The following is a 27,333-nucleotide window of genomic DNA, read 5'->3' on the forward strand; positions in this document are numbered from 1 at the left end:
GATTCTAAAAGATATATTTTTTTTTTCTTCTGCCACAAGCACTTCAGGAGAAATAAAAGGTCAAGCAACCCTGCAGCACTTCTCAGTCTGTTTTGCAAAAATTGCAACACCCCATAGGCAGCTCCAGGGTGAAGGGCCTTCCCCTGCTGCCAGCAGCAGGACCAGAGAGAATTCCTTATTCAGTTCCACCTAGGGCAGCGTCCTGAGGGCTCCAAATCTCTAAAGTCAGGACTGCTTCTGGTGTCAACACTGTCTTGTTCCATGACTTTTTTTCTTTCCTGCTAGAAGATAGCAGAGACCTGCTGTGGCTGTAGGCACTGCTATGGACCAGGACATGCAAGCGGCTGCCACTACATCTTTGCCCTGTGATGACTTTGTAGTGGTTTCACCAGTTCCTTTTGTCTATCTGGACTGCCTGGCCACAGAGGTGCTAAAAGAAAACATTTTTAAGTTACCTTTTAACTGAGAGGAAAAAAGGATGAGAAGAAAGCAGGTTCTTACCAGTCACTGCTGCTGAGCCATGCGAGTGCATCGAGCAGTGCCTGCTCAGGATGAGAGAAGGGTCTGGTCTCTCTGGTGTCCCCACACTCAGGCTCCTCTCCCCACTCCAGGCAGCCCAAAGCAATGGCTGGCAGTGAGTTTGCTGTAGGCAGAAGGTCAGACATTGGCATTACATACCCTTGGCAAGGTATGGTACCACAGAGCATGCTGCAAACCACGCTGTCAGCTGAGGTTACATATGGGTACAAACTGGCTTTGCCTTCAAGAACCTTCTCTGCTTCCTGGCTTACTGCTTTCCCCAGCACCCAAGCATCCTCCCTCCACCCTACGCTGGGCTCCAACTCCTTCTGTAAACCTGAAATCTGCACACTGAGTCCTGCTGGGCTCAGGCAAACCCCCAAGGAACAACCACTGGGGAACCAATACCTCACCCTCTAAATCCATCAGTGCACCTGTTTCCATTCATTTCAAGCATTCTAGTCAGCAGGCAGCTGAGTGCACATATATTTTAATATACTATAGGGAAAGTAGTAGTTTATAGTTTTTGTTATTTTTCAAGCATTATGAATATTTACTATTTCGGTGGTACACACTGGTTGTACTTTGAAGACACCAAGGTGAAATTTATTTGTCATCAAAGGTACTCGTTTGCAAACTGTGCCATGCCTTTTCCACAAGCTTTCTCTTGTGGAAAAATGCAATTTCTAGTCTAGATAGCTGTGACAAAAAAAAAAAAAAAAGCCTTCCAAACATGAATTAGGAGTATGTAAATATAGATGCAAATTGTTGGCAAGCATGCTCTCTTTATAATATATGTAGAAGGCACAACAAAATTGAGATGACAAATGCGTTTGTTTAGAAAACTATTTTATAGTTTTCATGTCTTACACTGAAAAGCTCATTTTCTAAAGTGTAGATGAAAACACCTGAGTTGTCTGGAAGTATTGAGTATAAACATTGCATAGAATCTAGATGAACTGATGTGGACTTTATAGGATATTTAAGCTTCCTTGTGTGTTCTACAAAATGTGGAGAATGAAGGAACTGTAAAATCAGCAGCAATTTTTTCAAAAATGCTCTGATAGGCCAAAATTCAGATCTCACTGATGTCAGTGATGTCTGTACAAATACGTAGATGTACATATTCAACATGAACGGAGAGTCATGTCAGGCTAGTTCCGGTCAATTTTGAAAAATCAATGAGTAGCACCTTTAGAATACACCATTTGAATAATGATTCCTAGCTCCCTTTTTCACAATCCACAACATGAGATAGCCTACCCACAAAATAGAAATGAGAATCTCTGCGCATTCAGTATCTGCTATGTATTTATTGCAGGTAGCAGGCAGTCTGGGGCCCCCAAGTAACCTCTGGCGTGTGTTAGCTGCTGCAACACTAGAGAAGTTGGCACAGGCAGAAGACATGACAGCATCATAGAATGGCCTAGGTTGAAAAGGACCACAATGATCATCTGGTTTCAACCCCTCCTCCCCTCCCCCCCTGCTATGTGCAGGGCTGCCAACCACCAGACCAGGCTGCCCAGAGCCACGTCCAACCTGGCCTTGAATGCCTCCAGGGATGGGGCATCCACAGCCTCCTTGGGCAGCCTGTTCCAGTGCGTAGCGCCCTCTGCGTGAAAAACTTCCTCCTAATATCTAACCTAAACCTCTCCTGTCTCAGTTTAAAATCATTCCCCCTTGTCCTATCACTATAGCTGATAGTAAGTACTTACTGTTCGTGGTGGTACATGTATATGCAGAGCGAGCTAGCCCTGCAAGTACAGCTGCCTCCCTATTTAACCTACTGGCTGAAGCCAGCACCAGTGTTATATTTCGGACTCTCAATATGAGGTTAAGACTTTATCACTGCTTTATTCAGTTAAACTTTTCACTGGATCCATATGGACCAGCTGCTCCAGTATCATTGGGCTGGAGTGGCTTCGAAGCAGGCTTGCTCTCAATCCTCAGGACAGGATTTGGACCTGAGGTTCCATCTGTGTTTGGGGTACAAGAAGTTTGTGCTCCTCGTGGGACAGAAGAGCAGCTGCAGCAGAGCAGACTCACCTGAGGAGTGCCGTGGGAAGCTGGTGTCCTGGCTGATGACAGGGATGCTGGGCAAGGAGGGCCTGTTGACCCGCTTCCTCAGCGTGGTACCAATGCTCGACCTGCATGCATTGCTGGTGCTGGAGGAGATGGAGAGTGCCCCATTGACGTGCTGTGGGCCAAAGTCTGCAGAGACAGAAAAGCACCTTGTGAGTAGGATGCTGGACAGGGTGGACTGTAGGCTTGAAAATGGCTAGAATTGTTGTTGGAGTTGGGTAAATCTGTTGTCCTATTGTTCCAAGCACAACATTTTGCACACTAACCTGGGACTGACAGCAGAATGCAGTGATATTCTCCACTCAAAAGAGAAGAAAACTCTGCACAGCCTTCCCTTTGTTTTACTGTTTCAAAGGCCAGACACAGAACCTACATTTCTTGGACTCCCACCTCAGCACTCCATACCAGCATTTCACAAAACAGGAGCAAGAAAAAGAGCAGATAACCTTGCGTGGTGCCCTTGGGCTGGTTGCTGACTTCTTAAGATCACTGCAGCAGCACTCATGGTAATGCATGCTGCAGGACAATCGGAGCCTGTCAGCTGCAATTAAGTCAGCAAAGCCGTGCATTCATGTGGGTAAAACGTGAGTGATGCTAAGGGCTTCCAGCATGGCTCAGCAATGCAAGCTCCTCAGCTGGGGGCAGGGAGCAGAATAATCTGTCCTATCACATGAGCAATAATTTTTTTTTTTTTGCCTTTTAACTGGAAATAGTCCAATTTCTGCTGTCCAGGTTGCACCTTAGTTAAGAAGCTTTCAGACTCACCCATTCACCTTCCCTGTAAGCTACTCTCAATTAGAGAGTCTGAAACACAAATGTCATTGCAAGACTTATACAGCCTGCAAGACTTGATAGGAGAAGGAGGGGAAGTTATTTATTTTCATGTCACTGACTCATTATGGGCTGCAGGCAAGACACTTCATGCCTCTGTAATTTTCTTTGGAAAACAGAAATAAATCATATTCTAAACTTGCACTCAGATGTAAGTGAAACAGCCTTCCAGTTTGATTTCATAGATATTTACAACACTATGCAAACAGTAAACAAGTGAACACAAAGCCCCACAGCTATAGCAACCACTCACCTTCTCCAGCCACACCCCCAGGGTCAGCACTCCAAGTGGAGACCTGCAATGACTTCTCCTTTGCTCTCTCTTTCTCCCTCTCTCTGAGCAAAAACTCCATCTCTTTTATTTGCTTCTGGCGCATTTTCTCCTGAGCAGATTTGGATATGGTGATATGGATCTGGTTGTATAAGAAATGCATCAATGAGCATGAAGAGAGATGCACAAACTGCACATGACCCCTCATCAGGAACACAGTGCTTGAACGTCATGGTCTTTAATGCATGTTCCACAAATATGCCAATTGTTTCAGAATATTTCCTCATCTCAATACCCAATGGTCTCTGTTTCCAAATCATTCCACTGGTTCAAGACACTGCTTTGTCCTGCTCAAGCCAAAAGGAGTGCCCCAAAAAGCATAGCCCACATTACTAGAGGGCAGACAGCTTGGTTCCTACAGGCCATGGCAGGAGAGCAAACACCACTCACATTCCTCCATTCTCTGCTCCTGAGGAACTCAGTTGCTCCCTGAAAAGCATGTATCCAGAAGAGGATTCAAACAAAAAAGCCTGAGAAACATTGGTCTTAACGAAATGAAAAATTGAGAGTAAAACAGTTATGAGATACAGCAAGTAAAGTAACAAAAGAAAACTGCTCTTTTGCAACCTTGCTTACACCTAACGTTATGATCTTTGCTTCCAAGCATGCACACTGCACACGTTCACTGAACATATAACTGAATCTACCATTTAGATCTGCAATGAATTGGCTTTCATAGGTGAAGAATGCTTCTTTTTTTTTTTTTTTGTCTTAGTGCTATCTTTCAACCAGCATCTTCTGCACCAGCAAAAACGAATGCCTCTCTCCACATGAGAGGAAGAGGATGATTTTCAGTGACATTTTGTTACTGAAGCAATCACTGACATTGAAAAAGAAACCTGCTCACCCCTACCCACAGCCCTTACCCTTCCACTGCTGTCCTTCCAGTCATCGTCCTTCAGAAGGCAAGGACTTGAAAGGTGATCCATCTCTTTGGCCTGGCTGAGGGGTAGATCTGCCAATGGGGGCACAGGTTCACACAGACGCCCCACAGACTTCATGCTACAGGCAACACGATGCTGGGGAATAGGCAAGATGTGTTCCAGAGTCCGGAATTCTGAGGAGATATGAATATGCATTGTGTTTGAGAAGGCACATAACATGCAGAAGCAGAGGTGTACTTCCTGTTGGCAAAACTCAAGTCTACTGAATGACAAAGGCCTCAGCTCCTGCTAAGTAGCTGTGTTTGAGAAAAGAAAGAAGACTGTCCTCGTCAGAAAGCTTCTTATCTGTTCCTATCCATTTTCATTTTAGTAAATCTTTTTTTCCTTGGGTTTTGATTGCTATAGGCCTTCATAGAGGTATCAATATTTCCTCTTCTTTGCTGGAATATTTTAGAGGTCATCTGAAGGAAAACTTGAGATGGCTGGAGTCATACCAAAAACAGAATTGTGTTCTCAAAGTTGCATTCATTCTCCCCGAGGAGTTTCATTATAAATTATAAAAGCTCACTTCCTGGGTGGCCTCACTAAAAGCTGATTCTCTTATGGAGAATAGTACAGTACGGCTCATTCTGAAATGCTCTCCAACAGAGCTGTTAAGACTCAGAGAACTAATCATTCCTCACATGGCTTCACAGATGATAAAGTCATGTAATAGCCAAGTAGTAAAAAAAGGAATAACTTTTTTTAAATCAAGATTTTTTTTTTCCCTGCTGAATGGCCAGGTCGATAATAAAGAGAGAGAGAGAAAGAGATAGTTTAATGATATAGCTCATTTCTAGTCCAGAACGTATCCACCAAAAATGTCACCTTACTTACTCAGCAATACTTCTCCCTAGCTGCATTCAGCATCCTAGCTTCATGTCAGCAATAAAGTAATCATTGCTACAGCGTACGCTCGTTATTTGGCAGAGTTAACACCAAGCTAAGAGACCAGTGAATCTTATCTCTTTTCCTACATCAGCAAAATTATCTGTTAAACTCTCATCTCTCTCATCACTCCAAGCTCACAGATGGCAAAGAAGCAGCAATGGTGTCATTGAGGTTTTCAACTTAAAAGTATTGGCTAACACAGATGCAACTGACACTCTATTTTATCTTGCAGAACTTTTATTGCTAGTCATAATGCAAGGGAAAAAACAACAGCCGATAGTCATCTCCTAAGCTAACCTGAATTTGCAGAACTGACAACTGCAGATAGAGTAGGGGAAGATAGTCATAATAATAAACCTAGCTTATGTCATTTAAAGCAAATTAGTTGCAAAAAAAAGGAAGCTTCTGTTCATCGCTCAGCATTTGATTTAGACTTGTGTTTTAAGAGGATGGAAGGCTGAGTTCAGACAAACACTGCACTGACTTCAGTCCTTCATCTTTAAATGGAAAACTCACAAGAACTCAACGCATAACATTTCACTACTTCTTCCAGTGTAAAAACATGAGATGTTTGTGAATCTACTTCACATCTCAAAAGAGTTTGGTTCAGGATGAGAAACTGCTCTGAGTGAAGTCACAGGTGGAATGGGTGTGAGCATTTCTCATTTCTCCAATCTTCAGACCATGAGAGAGCACTCAGGAAGATTAAAAAAAAAAAAAAAAAAAAAAAACCAGGAGCGTAGAAAAGAGCACAATGTGGAAAGGTTGAAAGAATTTCTTTTCCCGCTGTACATCTCCAGGATGCCAGAATAACCCCCCTTCCCCAGCTACTGCCATTCAGACCCCCTGCTGGAGTTATTTTCACTGGATCATCAGAGCCCTTCTCCCACTTACAGGGCTCTGAAGTAGTCAGCTGAGCATAGTAAGGAAAGCAAAATGTTACAGGATGGTTTTCAACGGGAATTTCACAGTGCCAACCACAGGTCAGGATTCTCATGCTCATTTTAGGATAGCAATGACCTGTACCTACCCAGAGATGTAGGGGTCTTCTCTTCTGCTCTGCTGCCTGATCTTGGCCTTAAGAAAATTGAGGAAAAGAATATATGAGTGGAGAGAGGTGCGGGGTGGGGGGGAGAGGGTTAGCTTTAAAGGAGGAAAAGTTCCTTAGCAAAATCATTCTGGTGAGGAAAGATGTGCAGCCCATAAAACCAGTCATACAAAAAGCTCATTAACTGCCATTAAGCTTTCAAGTTGTAGAGTCACACAGCTCCAACTGAAACATCGAGTTCCAGCTGAAGTGCAGGAATCAGATTCTTCAGTGTGGGTGTTCAAGATCCAATTCTGCTCTCTTTTGGAGCTAAGTGGCTCTCTCTTTTACAGACGCCTTTCTGAATCAGCAAGAGATGTTAAGTCAGTCTTCAGTCTGTACAGAGAGACAGCTACATCTACATTGCAGCAGAAGTCTAACTTTGCTGGGTTGTCATTTAAACTGATGACAGTATCTTGGTACAGATGATAGATAATACCACAGCTCTGTCATTAGACTAGTATTACATCTCCCTGTGCCTTCCAGAGAGAAGAGTTTTCTTCCAACTCAGCTAGTACATAATGTATTCAGATTGCACCTTAAGTGCTATACTGAAGTTTTTTTAATTGGAACCATGTTTCTGTTACTTCTTATTTATGGGTACAACAAGGATAAAGTTGGCAGCTAGATTTCCCTATGCATACCCGAGTACCTGTCCATCATTTACAGCCCTGTAACTGCTTCCTAGCACCTTGCCCTTTTGATCTTAAAACCATAGGTAAACATTACGCATCTATAGGATTATACATCCAAAAACAGATTTATCTTTGCTCTCATTCCACAGTGAAGATCCAAACAAAGAGAAGTTAGGAGCAACATTTACAAAAGCAGCACCTAAATTTGGTAGGCAGCTATATAATAGCTAATATTTGCCCCAGCATATTTTTGCAGGTACAGATACTGGTTTCTTACATGCATAGATATTGGCAAAGTTCACACACAAAACCAGAATCTGGATTCAGGTCTATATAGCACAGCTCCTAAATGACATCACAAGGATTAAAAAGTGAATTAGTATCAGAACCAAGCAGAGCATCTGCTCTTAAGTTCCTCAGAAGTCCTGTCTCCATCTCCCCTGCCTGCTCTTTAATGTTGGGTTTGACATGTGGGATCACTATAGATACACAATCTGGTGAATACATAGAAATTTGTACAAATACATTGGAGAGTCAGCCGTGGAAAATAACCTCATGGGATGTGTGAGTTGAACAGAATACCAGAGGCAGTTTGGCTTACCTCATCTCCAGAGGCTCTTGAGAAACCAAATGCTGCAAGCTTGGGAGAGGTATTTCAGTGCTGCCAGGATCCCCGTCAGATGGTCTTGCTGACTTGGGGATGGGAGGAATCAAGGCCACCCCCAGTGACTTCTTCCTTTCCTCGTCACCACAGTACAGAGACTGCAGTGAAGCCTGGAAATAGGAGAGCAGTGCTCAGCCCAAGCACAAAGCTCTCCTGCTTGATGCCACAAGCAGTTTAGCAGTACTCTTCCCTAAGACTCTGAGGAAAAGAATGAGTCAAACTGCTGGCATGTCTTGGCCTGGGATGGGCAATGGAAAGTGGTGAAGGAGGGACCATGTCCCATGCTGTTGATAGCTCTTCCTCTTTGCTCACCTCTGTGGCAGCAATCTGCTTGGCAGATAGGATGTTCTGGGGTGGTGTCACCTCTATTAGTTTTCCTATGGCATTGAAATGGGTTTAGATTGCTATGCCCCTGCAGTCCAAAGGTGCCCACCAGCCATTAGTGAGCCTCAGCCAAATCCCCACACAGTCATTTTGCATACTGTCAAAACCTGCTTTTCTCAAGGCCATAATTCTTTTTCTGCTGCTGCCCTTTCAACATTCCCCTACCAGCCTTTTGGTCCAGATGCTAATGTGCTCTCCAGATCCTACACAATTCATCACTGTGGGCTCACTGACATTTATTAGGTTCAGTGGAGCTCCCTACCCTGCCACTCTGTGTAAGGTCTTTCTGCCTGCTGAAATCATTCAGCTTGGCAACGTCACCCCTTCAAGCTCCCCGCACCATGGCTAGGGAAGGCAGTGGTAAGAGCAGAGCACCTTTACATAGTATCCTATCATTCTTCTTGTGGCCAGAGAGCAAATCAGGATCTGTTCAATCTCCATTGAAACCAACAGAGTTAATGTCAGGGATACATATGTTCCTGTAACTGCAGGGCTGAAGTGAAGTGCACTAACCTTCTGTTATTTTTCCTCTTTATACTAAAGCTGCTATTCTTCTGCCCTCTCGTGCCCATCTTGACAAAAAACAAAACAATTGCACCTCCTTCCTGTCCTGCAAAGCCAGTCGCATGGATAGAGCCTGGGCTCCACTTCTCCTGGCCAGAAGTGCCAATTCCCATCACTTAACCCTGGGCAGACAGAAAGCAACAAAGCCACACAGAGGCTGCTGAGCTCTAGCAATATTGCTAGAAGCAACTGTGCAGAAGTACATTTGCTGTACTTGGAACTCAAAGTTCAGTTTGCAGGACTGTCTGCTCCAGTAAACATCTTTTGCATCTAAATCAGAGCTGGTATAAGAAGCTGCCAATACACTGGTATGCCTGCAACAATAACAGCCATGGATGCTTCACAGAAATGTGAACCTACCAACTAGGATAAAAAGGATACAACTAGGATGTAAAAGGATATGCTTGGCCAGGTGAAACATATTTTCTTGCTCTGTGTGGTTAACTGATAGTTTTTCTTGGTCATAAAACCACAAGTGCAGCTCATAGAGAGCACAGAAATATGCTCTTATTCATATACACTGGGGACACAAAGCGCACTGCAAAGACAGCCTGAAATGCTGAGCACATCCACCTGAGCTCTTCCTTGGCTCAGCTGCCACCCTGTGCTCACACCATGGGGAAAAGAGGATCTCAGAGCTCTGCCCACAGGAGTACACTGAAGATCCACCACATGTGATTTATCTTGTTTCCGTACCTCTGATGTCAATTCTTTATGGTTGTCTTCATTGCCACCATGATCTGTGCCATCCTCCCTGAACTGCTCCCCGTTGCTCATCCAGCCAGACTGTAGGGGAGGAAGGCTGTTCTGGATGGGAGGCACGGGCTTGGAGGTTACCAGGAGCCTCTGGGAAGCTGACCTGGAAATTGCTGGCTTTAGGGCAAGCACCTTTGGGTCACTGCTGGCAGTTAGGCCTGCAAAACAGAGAGACGCAGTGAAAGAGAAGCAGCATTTCAAACACAAAGCACCTGGAGCTAGATATTACATTTGACAGATTTCTTGGAAATCTGGTATACAGTAGTACACTGTGCAGTTAGCATACAGGTATGGCCCTACAGCAATGACAGGGCTACGTGGGAGATGGAGCAAGGAAGGTTACTGTAGAGGGCACACACAGGGGAGATACATTCAGTGGTAATATGCATTAGCTCTCTAGGCTGGGAAAGACCCTCCCTCCTTCTGAAGAGCAGGCAGGCTCCAGCCTTACCTCTCTGTGGGGCTAACAGGCCCTCAGACATCCTCCTCTTTTTCAGCTTGTTCTTGATCTGAGTAGTTTCCAAGGCAGCGCTGCTCACCTCCCTTTCCTGGGGATGAGGAAGGGAGGAGAGATCACTTCCAGCCCCAGCATCAAGATCCTGCACACCAGCCTTGCTGTCCCAGCCCTCCAGGGATGAGATGGCTCCTAGGTATGGAATGGAAAGCAGTGTGTTAGTTGTTAACCTCTCTGCTTTACAACCAACTATTCCCGTGTCAGTCCTTAGCTTCAGTGAACACCACCAGTAAAGACCTGCACAGTGTTACATGTTTTAGTTCAAAGCAGAGTTAGTAAGCAAGCAAACTGCACCAGTGGCATCATCCAGTCCACAAAGTTAGATCTGAAAGGCAAGCAGAAAAAGAACTTGGAACTTACCAATGGCAAGGCGTGCACCAATAGCATGGGTAGATACAGAACTGGTAACACATGACAATGCCCAATTTAAGGCCAGTAGGGCTGCAGTCTCTATCATGGCTGACAGTGGTCATCATTCAGATACTATTGATAAAGTATAAAGCATAACGAACTAATGATAATGATGTGATGCCAAGAGCACCTCCAGAGGAGGGCAGGATCATCCACATCCCTGTCAGCCACCTGCTCTGACACAGAAGCACCAGAACTGACCTCTAACGATGATTTCTTCCTAAAAGCAAGATTTCTGTTGGGATAAGTTTGCCATCACACATTAACCACCTTCCATCCTCACCTCCTTCTTCAGTAATCCATCTGCTGCCACAAAGCTGCAAGTTTGAATCAATGCTTCCAGCCCGCAGAGCTCTGCATCTGGGTTTGACTTTTGGGACGCTCCCACAGTAGACAGCAACTGGAGCATCATACTTAGCTTTAAAATAAAGACAATACAAGTTACTTGAATTTGCAGCATTTAAGAAAGAGCAGGAAAAAATACATTTATAAACAGACATCCCTTTTCCGTATCAGACTGACACATCAATATTAACTAACAGTCCTGACCTCAAGAGCCTTAGCAACTCCATGCCACGATGTCTAAAGAAATGCTTGCATTTCAGCATTTTGATAGCTGAATGCTCTGGAAAATTACGTGTTTTTCTGGTTGCCTATCCAAGACTGCAGAATTTCATCGTCTCCTCTCAAAGGATAGACAACCTGCAAAGGTATCTAAAATTTGGCAATATCTAGTGAGTAGCTACTTTAGAAATCTGGCTTGAAAGCTCTTTGCTTTCTGTAATTTCCAATCAATTTTTTTTAGTTTTTATGTCCCTCCACAGTAAATTAGTAGGGCACAAACAATGAATCACTAGGTGCTATATCCAAGAGGACTGTGCACTATATGCCCCCTGTATTCAATGAGCTTATTGGAATATTCTATCTGTAGGATACAAATTGTTCATTCAAACATTCTCCCTTGTTCTGTTTCACTGTTACTGGAGTTTATTACCCTGCTTCAAAGATGCTTCCTCTCAACTAACAGCCTGGCTCAGAGAAAACTTTTGATCTTATTTATTCCTGAAAATTCAAAGCTATGTACAACTATGTAGTAAGCTATGTTTCCCTGCCTTTCATCCTGGCCAATATATTCCCCATTACCCAGCCTCCAAGGCTGGGCTCTCACTCTTACAGAATGAAGAATAGCTGCTGCACTTGCCAGCACAGCCAGCACCTCCGGGGCTACGTGATCAGTGCTGTGAATGCAGCCTTTATAGGGGCTCTGCCTCCCTGAGCCAAGCAGCATTCCTGGGCACCAGCATCTCTGCTGCGAGTAAACGTGCTCCAAAGGCTGCAGCAGCAGGGTTGCAGCAAGCCATGCCTGGAGAGCTAGAGGTCTGTCATCTGCTGCAGCCCCTTACCTGCTGCAAAGTTATCTTCTGTTGCCATGGGGGGATGATCAGCTTTGTCCAGACAAGAGGCTCCACGTGGTGCCTGTTGCTGGGTCTGACACAGCTGCCACTGGGGTCCTTTGCAGCATCAGGAGCCTGCATGGAAAAAGGACAATGCTAGTAAAGCTGACAGCCATCATCTTTAACCTCTGGTGTCACGCATGGAACATGGTAGGAAACTGCTCAAGGCAGGCAGCGTTCAAAAACCATAAAAATGCATTCAGGCTCTGTATTTTCTACATTTTGCCAGAAACACAGCCAAAAACTGGAAAACGACTGTTGACAGCATAGCAGGGAAGTGCAACTCCAACCCAGCAGCTGCTGTTTCCATGGCCGGATGGTCATGGCATCCAAAACAATTTTCTCACCACACTCACCGCTGTTGGAACTTGGACCACACAATGGAGCTTTATAGTTTCATGTGTTCAGTGACAAAGAGCTGTAATGTTGAAGTGGATCTACACCAAGAACAACCAATAATGGAAAAAATTGAGGGGCAGAATGGTTTCCCTTTCCAAGCCAAGCATACCCACATTTACAGTGAGGTACATGGTCATCAGCCTGTTATGTACCCCTTTCCCATCTGAGAAGGGGTAGGAAGGTCTAGATCAGCTTTTATGACACATCCATGAGTAATTCTGAGGTACAACTCAAACCATAAGCCAGATGCTTCCAGATCTGCCACCTTTTGGGAAAGGGAAGAGAGTAGCAGTTGGCATAACCTCTTGACACCTCAGAAAGTCTGAGGCTGTAGCACGAGCCATAAGCAGGGATGTCAGCTGTCCAGAAACCACCTTCCCTGCTAACACCAGCAAGTGCACATGCCACAGGGCTAGAGGACTTGGAGGCAGTATAATAGGGTGCAAGATATACAACAGTAAGAAGTTCACTCTCTGTGCAGTACCACAGCAAAAAGCAACACTTTGCAGCTTCAGCTCCTGTGGTCTATTTCCTTACCAATTTGGCTGCTTTAAAAGCTCTGGGGATTTCTTTTCACCTTCTGGCAGAGGCTTCAGTCACCATACAAAGCTTTGACTTCTTTGCGTTGGCCTACTTTTTACAGCCTAACCAGAGAGGTAAAATGGCATTTTGCAGAGCATATCTTAGGATGAAAGGTCAGCATGGTAAATCAACAGTAAAATTCCTATAAATGTCAGTGGAAACAGAAGGATATCAATTGTTTTTTCAAATCTACTGATAGGTGCCTACAAAGCTCTGCAGAAAGAATGGCAACCACACGGTAGCTAAGTGCAGCCAGGAGGATCAATCACAGACAGCTCAGTTAAACTATTACAGCAGGAAAAGACACCTCTGCTTTTGATGGGAGAAAAAAGCAGGTACTTATTATCATGTTCTGTGAGCTTAAAACAAGTGACAAAGAATGCCTGAGGAAGGACTTCAGTCAAACTTACAATCAGATAAAATGTGTCCTCAAGCAATTTACAGTAGAAAATGCTCATATAAGCAGCAAGGCCCTGTAGCCCTATCCCCTGCCCAATACATTTACATCTCCTCCAAAGCTGTCAATGGCTTCATCTGTAATAAAGCAAGCAATTCCAGACAGACTGGAGTTAGCTGTTAACCCATTTCTGACTTTAAACCTTTCTGTTATACTACGTAAATTCAAAGAGACAGCTTAAGGTCAAGGAACAAAGATGCTGAGAGGGTCTTTAGAGCCTGACTCCCATTATTTTCAGTGAAAGTCAGACACTAAATATCCCTAAAATACAAATCTTGGTCTATTTCGAACTGTGCACATTAAAACAAGGAATGAGAGATGGCAGTGTGAGTGGGACAACGGCCCAAAGCAGGGGTTAAGGTATACTATCTTTGATTTCGTCACGTAGGATGAATATCTAGAAAATACATCAGTGGTGCTTCTGGCTGGTTGAGATCACCTCCCAAATGAAGCTGAGCATGCCCCATTGCTGAAAGTATTAAAAATACCCAAGAGAAAACACTAGGTACCAGAAATGAGTGTATCTTGTAACTAGGACAGAAGATTCCCTCTGCCACTGACACATTCTGCAATGAAACTGGCTCAACGTGGGCCAGTATCTCCATGCCTCAGTGTTGTCCTGCCAGGCTGTTGTCCTACATGCTAACAGAAATGGAAAGGGCATTAATTGTAGCCCCAGAGGCTTAACTGCCTCAATTCAGGGCTGAATTCTCAATTCAGGCCAACTACATGTTATGGAAAACCCCAAATGTATGCTTATATAAGGTCACCTCATTTTTTTTTTTTGAGGAGGACAAAAGGAACAGAAGACTGCACAAAGTCTGGAATGATAATGGAAGAGCAATTTTCCTGCAGACTCACATGGAGGATTCCTCTTTCTGCCACTGATATGCAAATAGTATGCTAAAAACTGGCTTTCTGAAGAGGAAAATGGAACAAAAATGCATCTGAGCAGCCCCAGGCCTTGGTGATGTTTCATTATACAATAACTGTATGTCTTGCCATTCCGCTGGCTTAATCCACAGGAAACACATCCTCTGGGATTTTCAGCTTATTTGGATCATTAGCACTCAGTAAATGAAAATAGAGATTATTTAATACTGCCATTACCGTCGTCTCTAACTAACAACCTATTTCTCTGGTGGCTTCCCAGCACAGCAAACACACACGTTGCTTTTTGCTCTGTGTGTGTTCTGCCCTCACCTCATGTTTGGAAGGTATTCAAACTCAGTGCCCCTGTGCAAAGCTCCTGTCAGGGCTCCTCCTCAGCAGAGCAGGGCTTCTCAGCCATGAAACAAGAGTTACCATAAGCAGCAGCTTACCCAGGGCAATGAATCAAGAGGTAGGAATAAGCTAGTCTGAATGCCAAACCTCATTAACTCCTTCTAACACAGCCGATCAAACCCTCATTCCAGCTCTAATGAGGTGCCCTGCTGGACACAGTGGTTATGGAAGCACTGTACACAAGCTTGTGATGGTCTCTGTTGGAGATGTGACCAAAGGTGCCAGTTCCCCAGCAGTGGGTGATGGATTGCTCCGTGGACTCCTGTGCTGGTTAGATACAATGAGGTAACAAGGAGCCAAGTACACTGACTCATTGCCTTAAGCATAACCTTGACCAAAAGCATTGGAAGGATTTTCTTTATGGAAGTGTTTTGGCTACAACTCTGGAACCACAAGGTCCTGAACTCATGCAGGGCTTTGCTCATCACACAGCATCGCACTGGCTTCTTGTGACTGAATTTTCCTTGGAAGTATCAGGCATGTCACCCCAGTGCCTCGCAAAGAGAGCTCTCCTGCCCTATCCCTGCCACTTCAGTAGTAAAGGATCACTAAAATACGCCCTCTACCCCATGCTCTGCTCCCTGTGAGGCTTCCCATACTGTTCCCTACATCTTTCATAAAGGCACAAACAAGTGCAAGCACAGACACCTGCATAAATCCAAGGTAGCTCCGAGAAGCATCCCAAGGGTTCTGTCCTGTTCTGCGTAACCAACAGGCAGGGAAATTCTCAACGATCTGTACCAATCTCATTCAGCAGCACTGTGGGATCTGAGTTACATATTGAAATTTTTCATTGCGAGTAACAAGCATTGGGAGCACAAAGGCTCTAATGAGATGGGTTTAATTGTCCATTTTATTACTCTTATATCTGTCTCGCTAAGTCCTAGCGCTGTTCTTAGTGCCGTACGAACCTTGAAACACAACAGTTCCCACTGCTCAGAATTTACTCCTTGCTCCTTAGGGCACTTAAACACCCCTCTATCACATTCAAGATCTAAGTCCACCTTTCCAGCATCACCAATATTTTTGAAGTCTCCATTCACCTCAGCTACCAGATATCACCTAACTCCATGAGCATTTGGATTCATAGACCTCCACAGGCTACTGCTAGAAGCAACCAAAGCTGAAGAACAGGATGAAAAATGGACATCTGCAAGAGCAGTGTGAACTCTGCTTGCCATCTTGCCACTCAGCCTGCAGCAAAATGTAAATCTTAAGGTCAGGAAAATAGAGCCTCTAAACACAACCTCTGCATGCATGAAGTTGAATAAGTCAACTTCAGCTGATCACAGGTCAGCATCTCCAGCTAAAATATGAGAATGATTCTTGGAAGCTTCTCCAAAAAGAAAATCCTCAGTGTGACAAGTACTACACAAGTGCAAGAGGCTGTTGCTGTCATCACAGCTGTGGTTCTTGCAGCAGAGCCCCAGCTTGCTAAATTGTGAGGGAAGAAAAGGAAGGGAAGAAAGGGAAGCAAAGATATTCTCTCCAAAGAGAGAAAGAAATGAAGGGAGATTAACCTGCCAACACCTGTGATAATGAGCATCCTCATATCTCAGCCCTTCACAACTTGGTATGGCCCCACTCTGCAGCTGAAGCAGGCCAGCATCTCTGCACCTCAAAAGGAACACAAGGTGCATCAGACTGTTGGAGGGTTCTTCCCTCCTCGACCTCCTGTACCTTCCACAGATCTAGTTCTCAGAAATCTGTACCTCTTTAAACAAACCTCTCTGAAAACAGAGGCCAAGCTGAAGGAAAGTTTGTTCATCAGGTGCTATGCCTTTAGGGCCAGACAGCCAGTAAGTTATGCAATGTTCTCTTTCTTTCTCTGCTTGGAAAAAGCAAACAAAAAAAACACAATTCTACTTCTCCTCTCACCCTTTTAAGTGAGGTGCCAAGGTTCCACTTAGTGAAACACAGCCATTTAAACCACTGTCCAAAGCAGACTTGGTTACCACCCCACAGGGAAGAGAGGCACACTAGGAGCCACAGAACCGTGCCCTAACCCTCAGCAGTGACTGGTTCAGAAAGCAGATTTGATTTTGACCTCCCTTGGCTCTACTCAGAAAACAACAGTGTGAGCCCCAGAAGGGCCACAAGTGCAGCCTGTGCTTTCAGCCCATTTGGAGCAGCTAGGCAGGGACTTCTCCCTCTTCCTGTGCACAGCAAAGAGGGGATGTTGTGCTTGAGCTGAGGTGGGGGTTCTCGCTCTGCTGCTATGCCATGGCAGGAATCACTCTGACCCTTTTCACATGAAGAGTGGCTTCCTTGTCATCAGCACCCAGCAGCCTGGCCTGCCCTCCCCTCCTCTATCCATCACCCCACACGCTGCTTTCCCACTGCAGCAGGAAGCAGCCAGGGCTGCTCACCAACCTCCTTCACAGACAGCTGCGGCCTTCACTTCGCAAACCTCGCTCCATGCCGAGAAGCTCGTAATCCCCCTGAGAAACGTGAATCCCTGCTGCAGGTCACCTCCCACAAGGCAACAAGGATTTCTGGTGCTCCAGAGCCTGCGTTTCCCAAGCTGGGAGTTGGGACAGCCATTTGGCAAGGCAGCCCCCTCCTCCAAGAGCAGACCGGCCCACCCCGCCAGGTGCAGTAGCTCCACGAGCAAACAGTGTCACGTGCCAGGAATAAACAAGGCTGCATAGCAACCGCTTCTCTGAAGAAATCTGGAGGAATATCTCCTGCCTGCAGGGTTGGCAGGCAGCTCCTCGGGTGCCGCAGCAGCAAGCACCCCTGGGAGATCAGCAGCACCCCAACCACAGCACATGAGCAAATAGCAAAGCATCACTGGCAGCTCATAAAAGGAAGAGGAAGTTTTCCACCCCCCTTTGCCACAGGATTAAGAACTTGACAACTTTGCTTGGATCAGCAGCGTGAGCTTGGAACTCTTCTTGCTTGGATTGGTGTAAATCCATGCCTGGCCTACAAAAAGGATCGTATTCAGGCAAGATTAGCAAAAGAGGAAAACTAATTCCGCCCAAGTGTCCCTCTCTGATCCAGCACAGCCACACTTACTGCCATCTCCACTAAACAAGAATTTCCCACCACCCTCACTGCAAATACTTTATGCCTCTCTACTGCGCTATGGATAACTACAGGAAGTTGAACAGACGCTTGGTTTTACTACTGCATGTTTTGTTCTTGCTGTGCTTACTCAAAAGCTATCTTTCAAATGTGAAAATAATGACTTTTCCCATCATTTAAGTGGCAAGTTTTGGCGTGTTCCATAACAAAGTCACCACTGGCTGTTTTTACAAACACACACACACAAAAAGAGAAATTTTGAGCAGAGGTGCAACACTGTTCTCTGTTAACAAGGAACAGAAGCTCATTCTGTCTGTATCCACAAGAATATTCTGAAAAGAAGGAATTCTCCAAGAACTGAGTCCTGAACTCTTGTGCAGCTTGCAAGCTAACAGGGAAGCACCAAGGCACCAATAGGATTTTTAGCTGGAAAAACATGCAGTAATATAACTCCTAGGAAAACAAATAAAAAACAAACATCAGCAATCCTTTCCCAGCAGGACAGTCACCCCGTTGTGACATGGGGAAATAGCTGACACCTCACTCAGCAGAGCAGCACCCAAGCCAATGGAAAGCATCTTCCTGCCTCTGCTGAATCACTCCGTCAGCAACAGCAGGGTAGGAGTCCAGGATTCAGCCTTACAATGCGTCAAATTTCAATCTCCCAAGACTTTCAGCTTCTCCAAGGCCGAGTAATTAGGTCCATGAGGAAAATAACAAGCCTATACATCACAGGATAACAGAAAGTTGGCCAACTACAGCACATGGGTGTCCAAGTATGATATTACCTGCACAAAACAGGAGAACTCTCAAAAAAGTTTTTCCTCTTTGCTACAAACCAACAGAGCCTCAGACTCCAACACTGCTTTATGCTGTTAGAAAGGCTAGGAAAACTCTGCTCTAGCTCTCTGTCAGGCTGCAGGCAAGACTTAATCTCATGCAGCTCCTGCCTGTAAAAACAGCATAGCAGAAACGCTGCTTGTTCACCTCTCCCCTGGTTTTCTTCTTGGACAATAAATCCTGCAGGCCAGGGAACTCTCTTTCTACAAGCACATGTCATCTAATGGAGACATTGGTTAGGGACAATTCCATAACATGGCAGTGGCACTGCCTCTTCAAAAAATATTCCCTGGTATGGTGTTCAATCTGTTCCCTTTAATTAAGCTGAGTAACGAGCTACCAGCTCAGCTCTAGCAAAAAATGTAAGCTGCTGGGTATCTCAAAAGAGCAACTCTATGGGAAATCATCTTTAGGAGAGCTGAAAAGTGTGATCCTCATTAAACCACCTAAATAATGACTGAAGTTGAGCAAAGATTGTCAGCCGGTCAGATTGAGACCACCTGGGAGTATCCAGCAACCAGTCTCCAGCCTAGAGTACTGACATACCTTGCCCTTCTGATGGTGAGGCAGGTTCAACAGCCCACATGCTTAGCCTGAAAAACAGGGAGACAAAGTTTTATTTCATTCTTCCTAAAATGGAAGAAAAAAATGCTGCTATCAGAGGAGAAAGGAGTACCTTTGCTCCTCAGCCTCACATCATCCCACTTCATCTTGGGCAACATCGCTCCCAGGACACATTATGTCCCCTGCAGGCTCCTAATGACACAATGCATTACACAGTGAAGTCCTGTCCTGTGCACAGCCTAGACAGCCTAGAAATGAACCTGGTTGCAACACTATTCCTTGAGGCATCCCTCCCAGTAGGTTAACAAAACTACTTGCCATGAAATCCCTACACGTGAAGCACAGCCTCTTCATTTTAACAAATACATTTTGGATGTATTTGGCTAAACCTCTGCCCTCCCTGCTTTGATCTGCTCTCAGGCTGCATTTTCCTACAGCAGCTTAGAAGCCTTGAGGCTAAGTGGAGCTTCTCCCTTGTCCAGAGCAGGGATGGAAATAATGCCATCTTACACACTTGTAACATGAAATCTACTTAGTTACCCCTCTCGACACCTTTTCTTTCACAGAGCATACATGCTGGGCAGCATGGCCCTTTGCAGCAGCCTCACAGCACACATACAGCTTCTTACTTTGTTCTCAGGAACCGCTGCTAGGTTGGGAACCCTTGGGCTTTCCCCATGGCAACCTCATTTGTGCACTGGGCAAGGGCAACCAACACTGTGTGGCATTTGAGCCTACAGGAGAAATGACCCAAGCACGCGGCCGGTCTGGAGCCAGCAGGTTTATGCAGACCTTCTGGCTATGCAACCAACAAGCAGAAGCAGGTTATTAATTTAGCACCGAAGGTGCCAGTGAAGCTTTGCAGGCTGAGAGGAAACAGATGAGCTTCACTAACAAATACAAGCTGGGTTCCAAGCCAATGGTAAAAATTGATGCGAGCTGAAATACCAACATACAGAGGGAAAAAAAAAAAAAAAAAAATAGTGACATGAAGGCTTTTTATTTTTTAAATACTTGTTTCCTAATCAATCCTGGATTCCTTACAGAGAAAAAAACAGGCAGAAAACACAATGAATAGAGATACTGCTGCACCTGCCTTTCTTCAACCTACCTCTGCTCAGCCTTTGGTCAGACCTCCCTGGCTTTTCCTTATTAATTAGACTCAAGTCAGCAGGGCCTTCAAGGCTTTGAGAGGGCCACTGTCTTCTGCTTCCTTCCCCCTCCCAAGTGATGTCACAAAGAATAAATCAAATAATCCAAAGAATGACAGGAGAGGTGTGGCAGGAATGCACCCTCATGCCAAGATGTTAGAAGCTAGTAATACACAAAACACACCATGCATTGGCAGCCATGCCCATGACAAGGAGTTGGAAATGGCTGGTCTTTAAGGTCCCTTCTGTAATTCCATGCAAATTGATGTGATGGGTGAAAAAGCGCTCGTTTCAACTATTTCCGTTCAAAAAAAGTTTTAAAACTGAACATTTGATATTTTTCTTGAATTGCCCTCATCCAATTGTAAAATGGCATCCATTCAGAAAAACCCTCATTCCTAAGGGTGAATCCCTACCTCAGCACAGAGCTGACCTGCAGGCACCCTCTGATAACTCAGGGCACTACACACACCGTGCTTCCCAACCTAATTCATCTAGTATCGTATGGTCTTCAGCTAAGCCTGCTTGGTTCCCTATGTTGCTAATCTAGTTAACTGCATATTGGCTAATTGCAGGCTTTAACTCACTGCCAAATGTGGCAAGTCACTGTCTGGTCGCTCTGGCTACCTGAAAAGTCAGCAGCCATGTGAAGCTGAGCCTCAGCTGTGGATGCAGAGAAACCAGCTGGTGGCACCTGCTATCCAGCACAAGTTGCATTGCATTTACTTGATCATAATAGAATGGTTTTCATGTAACACGAGGAAAAAAGAATAAATAAATTTGCATATCCTTAACACAAGATCTGGGGAGTAACAGGAAAAACATGACTTTCCTATAGGTCCAGATAGCACTTCAAAAGCATGGCATGTGAGTCAATGTGTTAGCATGGTGTGATCAAAGCCCTCTCCCTGGCTTTGCCAGAATTTAGCCCTAATCCTTTTGAAAACTAAACTCAGCTCCTACAGCTTTCACCCCACAGTGTGTGTACTGGCCTGTTGGAGGCAGGAAGTGAGCAAAGCCCAGCCAGCTTCAACAGATGCCACCCCACCAGCCTCTGTTACAGACCAACATGCAGTGCCAGCAGAAAATAATTTAATAAAGGATTTGTTCTAGCTAATGAAAAACCCATGCAATGATAGTAGCAAATCTATACAGTAAAAGTGGCTAAGACTTGAACTGAAGATACAAACAGAAATCAGGCTTGCAACTTATTCTACCTGCCACCAGCTTTGAAAGGTCCTGAAAAACACTTCCAACTTGCATCGATCCCTGGTAAGAGCTTGGCAGGGAGCAATACTGCAAGCTGGAAGATGCCCAAACCTGCAGGCAGGTAACAGCCCACCTCAAACAGATGGGAAGGCTTCTTCCAAACTCTCCCACATTGAAGAACATTATTACAACAAACAGAGATGAAGAGCTCAATTTCCTTGCTAATGGCTTTCCACTCAATTCTCCTGCGGCTCCAGAAATTAGCTGCCTGAACACCAAGGGGAAGGAAAAATAGGCACAGGAAGGTGGATTTTTCTCAAAGAGCTACAAAGCTGAATATTTACAAAGCCTTGCAAAGTCATGGAGAAGACTGCAGTAGTAGGTAAGCTCCCCATTTTACCCTCACTGTTTTAAACAACAACTCGGTGCCTGCAGTGGAGAAAGCTCTGTGTGGCTTTGTAGGAAGTAGAAATAGCAGGAAACAGGGGGCTGAGCCTGACCCCACTGAAAGGAAGCAGCTGCAGTGCGTAGCTCATGGGTGCTTTGAGAAAATACTCCTCTTCTGAAATGCATTATCTGCGTCAGTCCTGGATGGAAAATTATTTCCAGCCACTAGCCCACAGCAAAGAATAATGATGGATGAAAAATGGCCCCGCTATCGTTTTCCATGAGATGCCAGAAATGAGGTATGGGGGATTGCTGGTGGGAATGCTGTGAGGTGGCAGCACAGAGGGAACAGCTCATTTAGCAGCCAGCCCTTCTCCACCACCAACAGCTGTGCACCAAGCCTTTAGCACAAAGCAGAGCACATTCACAGCAAAGAGCAACCAATGATCCTATTGAAATGCCATAAATCCTACGTTGGCAGAGCTCGAAGCACTTCCAGCCTCCACACAAAATTAGGCCTTATGGCTGCACCTAAAGGCAGGCAGGTAATTGAAAGATGAGAACACTTAGAAGAGACCCTGTGAGCAGCAAGAAAGGAAAGCTTTGGGGGCAGGAAGAAAAACTCACAACCAGTGCCTGGGTAAGGTGACTGCCAACCCATTGTGGACCCCACAGCTCCACTGTGGCAGCTGCTAATGAAGCAAATCTTTCTTCCTGCTCCTCACGTGGTGTCATTCCATTCCTCATCTGAGTGAGAGCAAGAATGTCCAGAGGTACACCATTATCTTAATGCAAAGCCAGGACTTTGCCATTCTTCTCAAATATAAAAATGCATCACCCAGGTAACATTTCCTGAGACTTCAGCAAGGTATGTTTTTACAAGACGTGCTGCTTCTGGAGCAGAAGGGATGAATGAAAGTTGATATATGGGATAGAAAGTTGAGATATGGGATAGAATTGTGCTCTGGGGCAGCAAGTGACCTTATGAACAATGGCATTTCCTTCTACCAACATTGATGGGTTTTGAGCAGTAATTGAATGACAGTGGAGATTTGCACTGTACCTAGGAGCACCACACTAGGCATCCAAAGATACGCCCTTGAAACCTTGTATAATGACAAGGTTACACCTGTGCCAAGGCTCCTCTGGAGACTCAGGCATGGGCCTGTTCCTCCCTACAGCTGCCAAAGAGCTCTGAGTCTGTGGGGCAAATGTTCACCACGAAATTACCATCATCCCTAGGATGGATGGATCCTGGCTACTCAAGTCTTTTGATTTGTGTATGTGTTTGTCTGTGTTTTAAACCATGGGAGCTATAGGAAACCACAAGAGGATGTGACAGTTTGGGTCTTAACTCATTCCCATCAGGACTGGTAGCAAAACTGTAATTAGTTTTAAATGCCAGGGAACAACATTCAGAGTACAGCCTGTGATGTGAAACCAGGCTTCTTCATGCAGTCTGTCATCTGCACATTTTTAAAACAATACAAAAAAAAGAGTCTTTGATAAAAAGATTTTTTTCTCCAAACACATCCATGAGCTGTGATCTTTCATTTTCCACAAAACAGATGAAGAAAGGATCAAAACAATTGTCAGTTGAACAGTAGTTGAGATGCTTGAAAACACTTGGCAAAGCCACGGAACCATCTGAAACAAGCTGCTCCCATTTTGTCAGATGCTTTCCTTGTTAGATATTCACTTTAAAATGATAATCTGGCTAATATTTGTAATATTTTTGTGTCTAAACTTGTAGGATCTACCCAGTGAAGCAAAGGAATGTCATGCCAGTGTCTCCTTGGTACACACAGAAGCCCTAAGGAGAGATGCAGAGTAGCTGCGGAGGGGTGAAGCATGCACCACACTTGTGCAAATTCCTGGCACAGCATTCAGCAGCAGAGCCTTGCTTGGGAGAGACCACCCTGTGCCACCAGTTCAGCCAGCAAAGAGGGGAACACAGAGGCTAGCTGCAGAGATACAAAGCCAGGTACACCAGGCATTTAAAGCAGATCTGGCTGCACGTGACTCAGTAAAACCACAGATCTGTTCCTCAGACAGACCCAGCCATCCACCTCACACCTCTCTCACTTCAGCTCCCAGCTGAGCAGACTTCCTGGTCTGCAAAGAAGTGCAGCACGCTGTTTCTTTGAGGATGAGAGTGAGACTTTCTCAGAAGTATAAGACCTCATGCAGCCATTATACATAAAGCCCTTCACTCCAGAGCCATCAGTCCATCCCACAGGAGGCAGGGAAGGAGCTTGCATGGATTTAATCTGTTTGTTTTTGCGTGCATTCTGCTAGGAATAACAAAGGCTGCTATAGTTCTGTCTTCTCCAGGGACCCTTTAAAAATTTTTATTATGACTATAACTCCAGTAAACACACACAAGTAAAATCTACTCCCATGCAGCCAGCCAAGGAGTTCGAGTTCCTTTGGCAAAAGGCACTAACCGCAAAATAAATAAAATGCTTGCTGCAAGAATGACAAGAAGGGAGACCTACCTTCACCTTTGTTTTTGTTTACATGCTTCCATTAGTACCCAGGGAAGTTTAACTCTACCACGCTGGGTCCCCAGGTCTCAGCACACCTCTGGCAATCCACCACTCTGCAACTTCTCCTCAGCAATTCGGTCCCGATGCATTAAACTGTCACCGCTCACTAAGACATCAGACCTGATGACACCTAAGCAGATTCATTAATGTATTAGGCAAATGCAATCTGATTGGCTCCTTTTTTTAGGCGTTCAGCAAGCAGCGTGCAAACAAACCTGGAGGATGAGGTTCTCGGGGGAGGGAGGGCAGCTTGCCAGTGTTCTTGCTTAAATGGAGGGAAATAAAGCAGCAGCTCTCCTACAGTCACACTGGAATTTGCAGCCTACTGCTTGCTTCAAGACAGAAGACGACAAAACGACACATCAGCCTCCTAAGCCTTCCAAAGATGCAGTGTATCTTCCACATATACCATGCATCTTTAAGTGCTGCTCTGCTTCCAAGTGGTGTGGTATTAGCTGTGGCCAAACCAAATCTCAACCACCAAACTGCCCCTTGCACTTAAGACAGAGGAAAACCTCTAAATTAATTGAACATGTTACAATCATAATACATCTGACTCCTGCAGGCAATTTGTCCTTAGTACCATGGGCTACAATCTCATTAGACCTCATGAATTAAGCAGAACCAGACTGGAAAGATGCTCAGAGAAGAGTCCAGAAACTCAACAGGAAGCAGGATGAGCAATTCTCACTCTTCCAGGTGACACCAACACATCAAGAATGTGGTAAGACATTCTGTATGCAACTACAAAACATGCCATCAAACACAACACAGATCCTCCCCAGTAATATCACAACGTGATCGCATCTTGTATTCATAAAGACATAAGGCAACATTTCTCCAATCCACTCAGCCCCCTCCATTGGTTTTTCCATCATAAGACATTTAGTAAGCCTGAAGGTCTGGACAAAGCAGTGATTTGCTGCAGAATAATGCTTATCAGCAGCAGGGTTTTGTGAGCACATCTTACTAGACAGATTCTCAGGGCCCTATCATAGCTCAAAACGCTGAGGATGACTTTGCTTTTCAGTGTCCCTAGCCTCTGGAAGAATCTGTGCCTGTCCACCAGCAGCCCAGCCCTTGTTTCACCCAACCAGAACACTGCGCTTGTCTCTCCTGAGGAACTGCTGGATGAACACAAACGTATTGTGCTGGAAGGCAGCAAAGGAAGCAAGCAGTAACAGCTTTCAGCCCATTATTGCATTACTTGGGTTTCAGTTGGATGCAAGAGGAAGGTTATATGATGGGAGACCAGGACCTGAGTAGGAGGAACTATGACCATATGACTAAATCATCGTATTCTGGGGAAGAGAGTGGGAGAAGAGAAGAGGAAGAAGCAGCACACTGCAGTGCTTTGCCTGTTTGCCACAACCCCCATAGCATCTAACATGCTGGCAACATCTTTTCACCACCTGCAAAAATTTATGCTCTTACAGGGCACTGAACAGTTAAATATTTCTGCACATCACTCCCCTACCTCTCCCCTCCTCTTTCCAAGAAGGAATCAATTCCTTGTCCCACTGCACATCTGGCCATTGTTTCCTGATTTTGTGTGTGTGTTTGTTTTTAAGCTGTGTAATTAAGAGCTTATATAAAGTTGATTTAAAGTGAGCCTGGCCTTGGGGTGACTCCATGAGGGGGAGGTAGGGGTGCTCAGCAGGTCAGGGATGGGTTCATCTGCTTGTTCCCTGGGACAGCTGAACTTTGAAGGAGGGCTCCCAGGGAGCAGAAAGACTCTACACAGCAATGTGACTGGAAACCAGATTGCTTGGGGATCTTGAACTCTTATTTGATTCATAGATTTAGAAAAGGCTCACACACAGCACTGCAAAGCAGAGCGCAGCTGAGTTTGTGCCCTCCATTACGATGAAATATTGCATTCACCCACCATGGGGCTCTGGTGCCTCTCTCTATAATATCAAGTCCAGGACCCTAGAGATGGGTTTCTGAACAATACAGTTTACTTAACATCAATCCAGTCTGTCAATTCAAATATTCAATTCACAGGGCTAGAAGTGTGCCCTTGTGGCCAAGAAGGCCAATGGTATCCTGAGGCGCATCAAAAAGAATACATCCAGCAGGTCAAGGGAGGTGATCCTCCCCCTCTATTCTAAATGTGGCCACACCAGGTAGAGTACTGTGCCAGTCCTGGGCTGCCCAGCTCAAAAAAAAACAGGGAACTCCTAAAAGGAGTGCATCAAAAGGCCACGAAGATGATAAAGGGCATGGAGCATCTCCCATATGAGGAAAGGCAGTGTAAACCTGGGTCTGTTCAGCCTGGGGAAAAAGACTGAGGGGGGGGGGGGGGGGGGGGAACTGATTCATGTTTATAAATATCTAAAGGGAGGTGGGAGGCAAATAGGTGAGGCCAGGTTCTTCTCAGTGTGTAGCAATAGGACAAGGAGAAACAGCCTTAAACTTGAACATAAGAAGTTCCATACGAACACATGGAAGAATTTTACTGCCAGGGTGAACAACTGCCCAGAGAGGCTGTGGAGTGTCCTTCTCTGAAGATACTGAAGACCTGTCTGGATGCCTACCTGTGCAACCTGCTGTAGGGAAGTGCTTTAACAGGGGGTTGGACTCAACGATTTCCTGAGGTCCCTTCCAACCCCTGTGATTCTGTGATAGTGGTGATTGAACACACCTCACCTCTGTCCTCTGCAAAACAAGCTTGTTAAATCAACTGCAAGTTTATCCCTCTTAGAAACCAACCTCTGATTTTCAACTAGCTGATTTCACATGCATTTGCAGCCACATAATCAGCAGTTTATTTACATATGAATACCTTCTTCATAAATAATGCCAACAGGTGATGGTAACGACTCCAGAACC

At 45.1% G+C, this 27,333-nt stretch overlaps 1 protein-coding gene across 4 annotated transcripts in view; it reads right to left on the reverse strand.

Moving 5' to 3' along the window:
- TOGARAM2 (TOG array regulator of axonemal microtubules 2) overlaps nt 1–27,333 on the reverse strand; it is a 48,007-nt gene that overhangs the window by 18,412 nt on the left and 2,262 nt on the right. The window contains exons 2-13 of one of the 4 annotated variants that reach the window (XM_048935289.1): nt 24,448–24,628; nt 19,185–19,231; nt 11,996–12,121; nt 10,876–11,010; nt 10,119–10,313; nt 9,608–9,825; nt 7,901–8,073; nt 6,608–6,654; nt 4,630–4,820; nt 3,686–3,845; nt 2,566–2,730; nt 502–643 (exon numbers count right to left, since the gene is read on the reverse strand). In XM_048935289.1, the coding sequence (XP_048791246.1) occupies nt 502–643; nt 2,566–2,730; nt 3,686–3,845; nt 4,630–4,820; nt 6,608–6,654; nt 7,901–8,073; nt 9,608–9,825; nt 10,119–10,313; nt 10,876–11,010; nt 11,996–12,023 (1,454 nt within the window). In that variant the 5' untranslated portion in view covers nt 12,024–12,121; nt 19,185–19,231; nt 24,448–24,628. The remainder of the gene's footprint in view (nt 1–501; nt 644–2,565; nt 2,731–3,685; nt 3,846–4,629; nt 4,821–6,607; nt 6,655–7,900; nt 8,074–9,607; nt 9,826–10,118; nt 10,314–10,875; nt 11,011–11,995; nt 12,122–19,184; nt 19,232–24,447; nt 24,629–27,333) is intronic. The other 3 variants (XM_048935290.1, XM_048935287.1, XM_048935288.1) reach the window with 3 other exon arrangements.

The sequence above is a fragment of the Lagopus muta genome, chromosome 2, assembly GCF_023343835.1.
Source record: "Lagopus muta isolate bLagMut1 chromosome 2, bLagMut1 primary, whole genome shotgun sequence".
NCBI lineage: Eukaryota > Metazoa > Chordata > Aves > Galliformes > Phasianidae > Lagopus > Lagopus muta.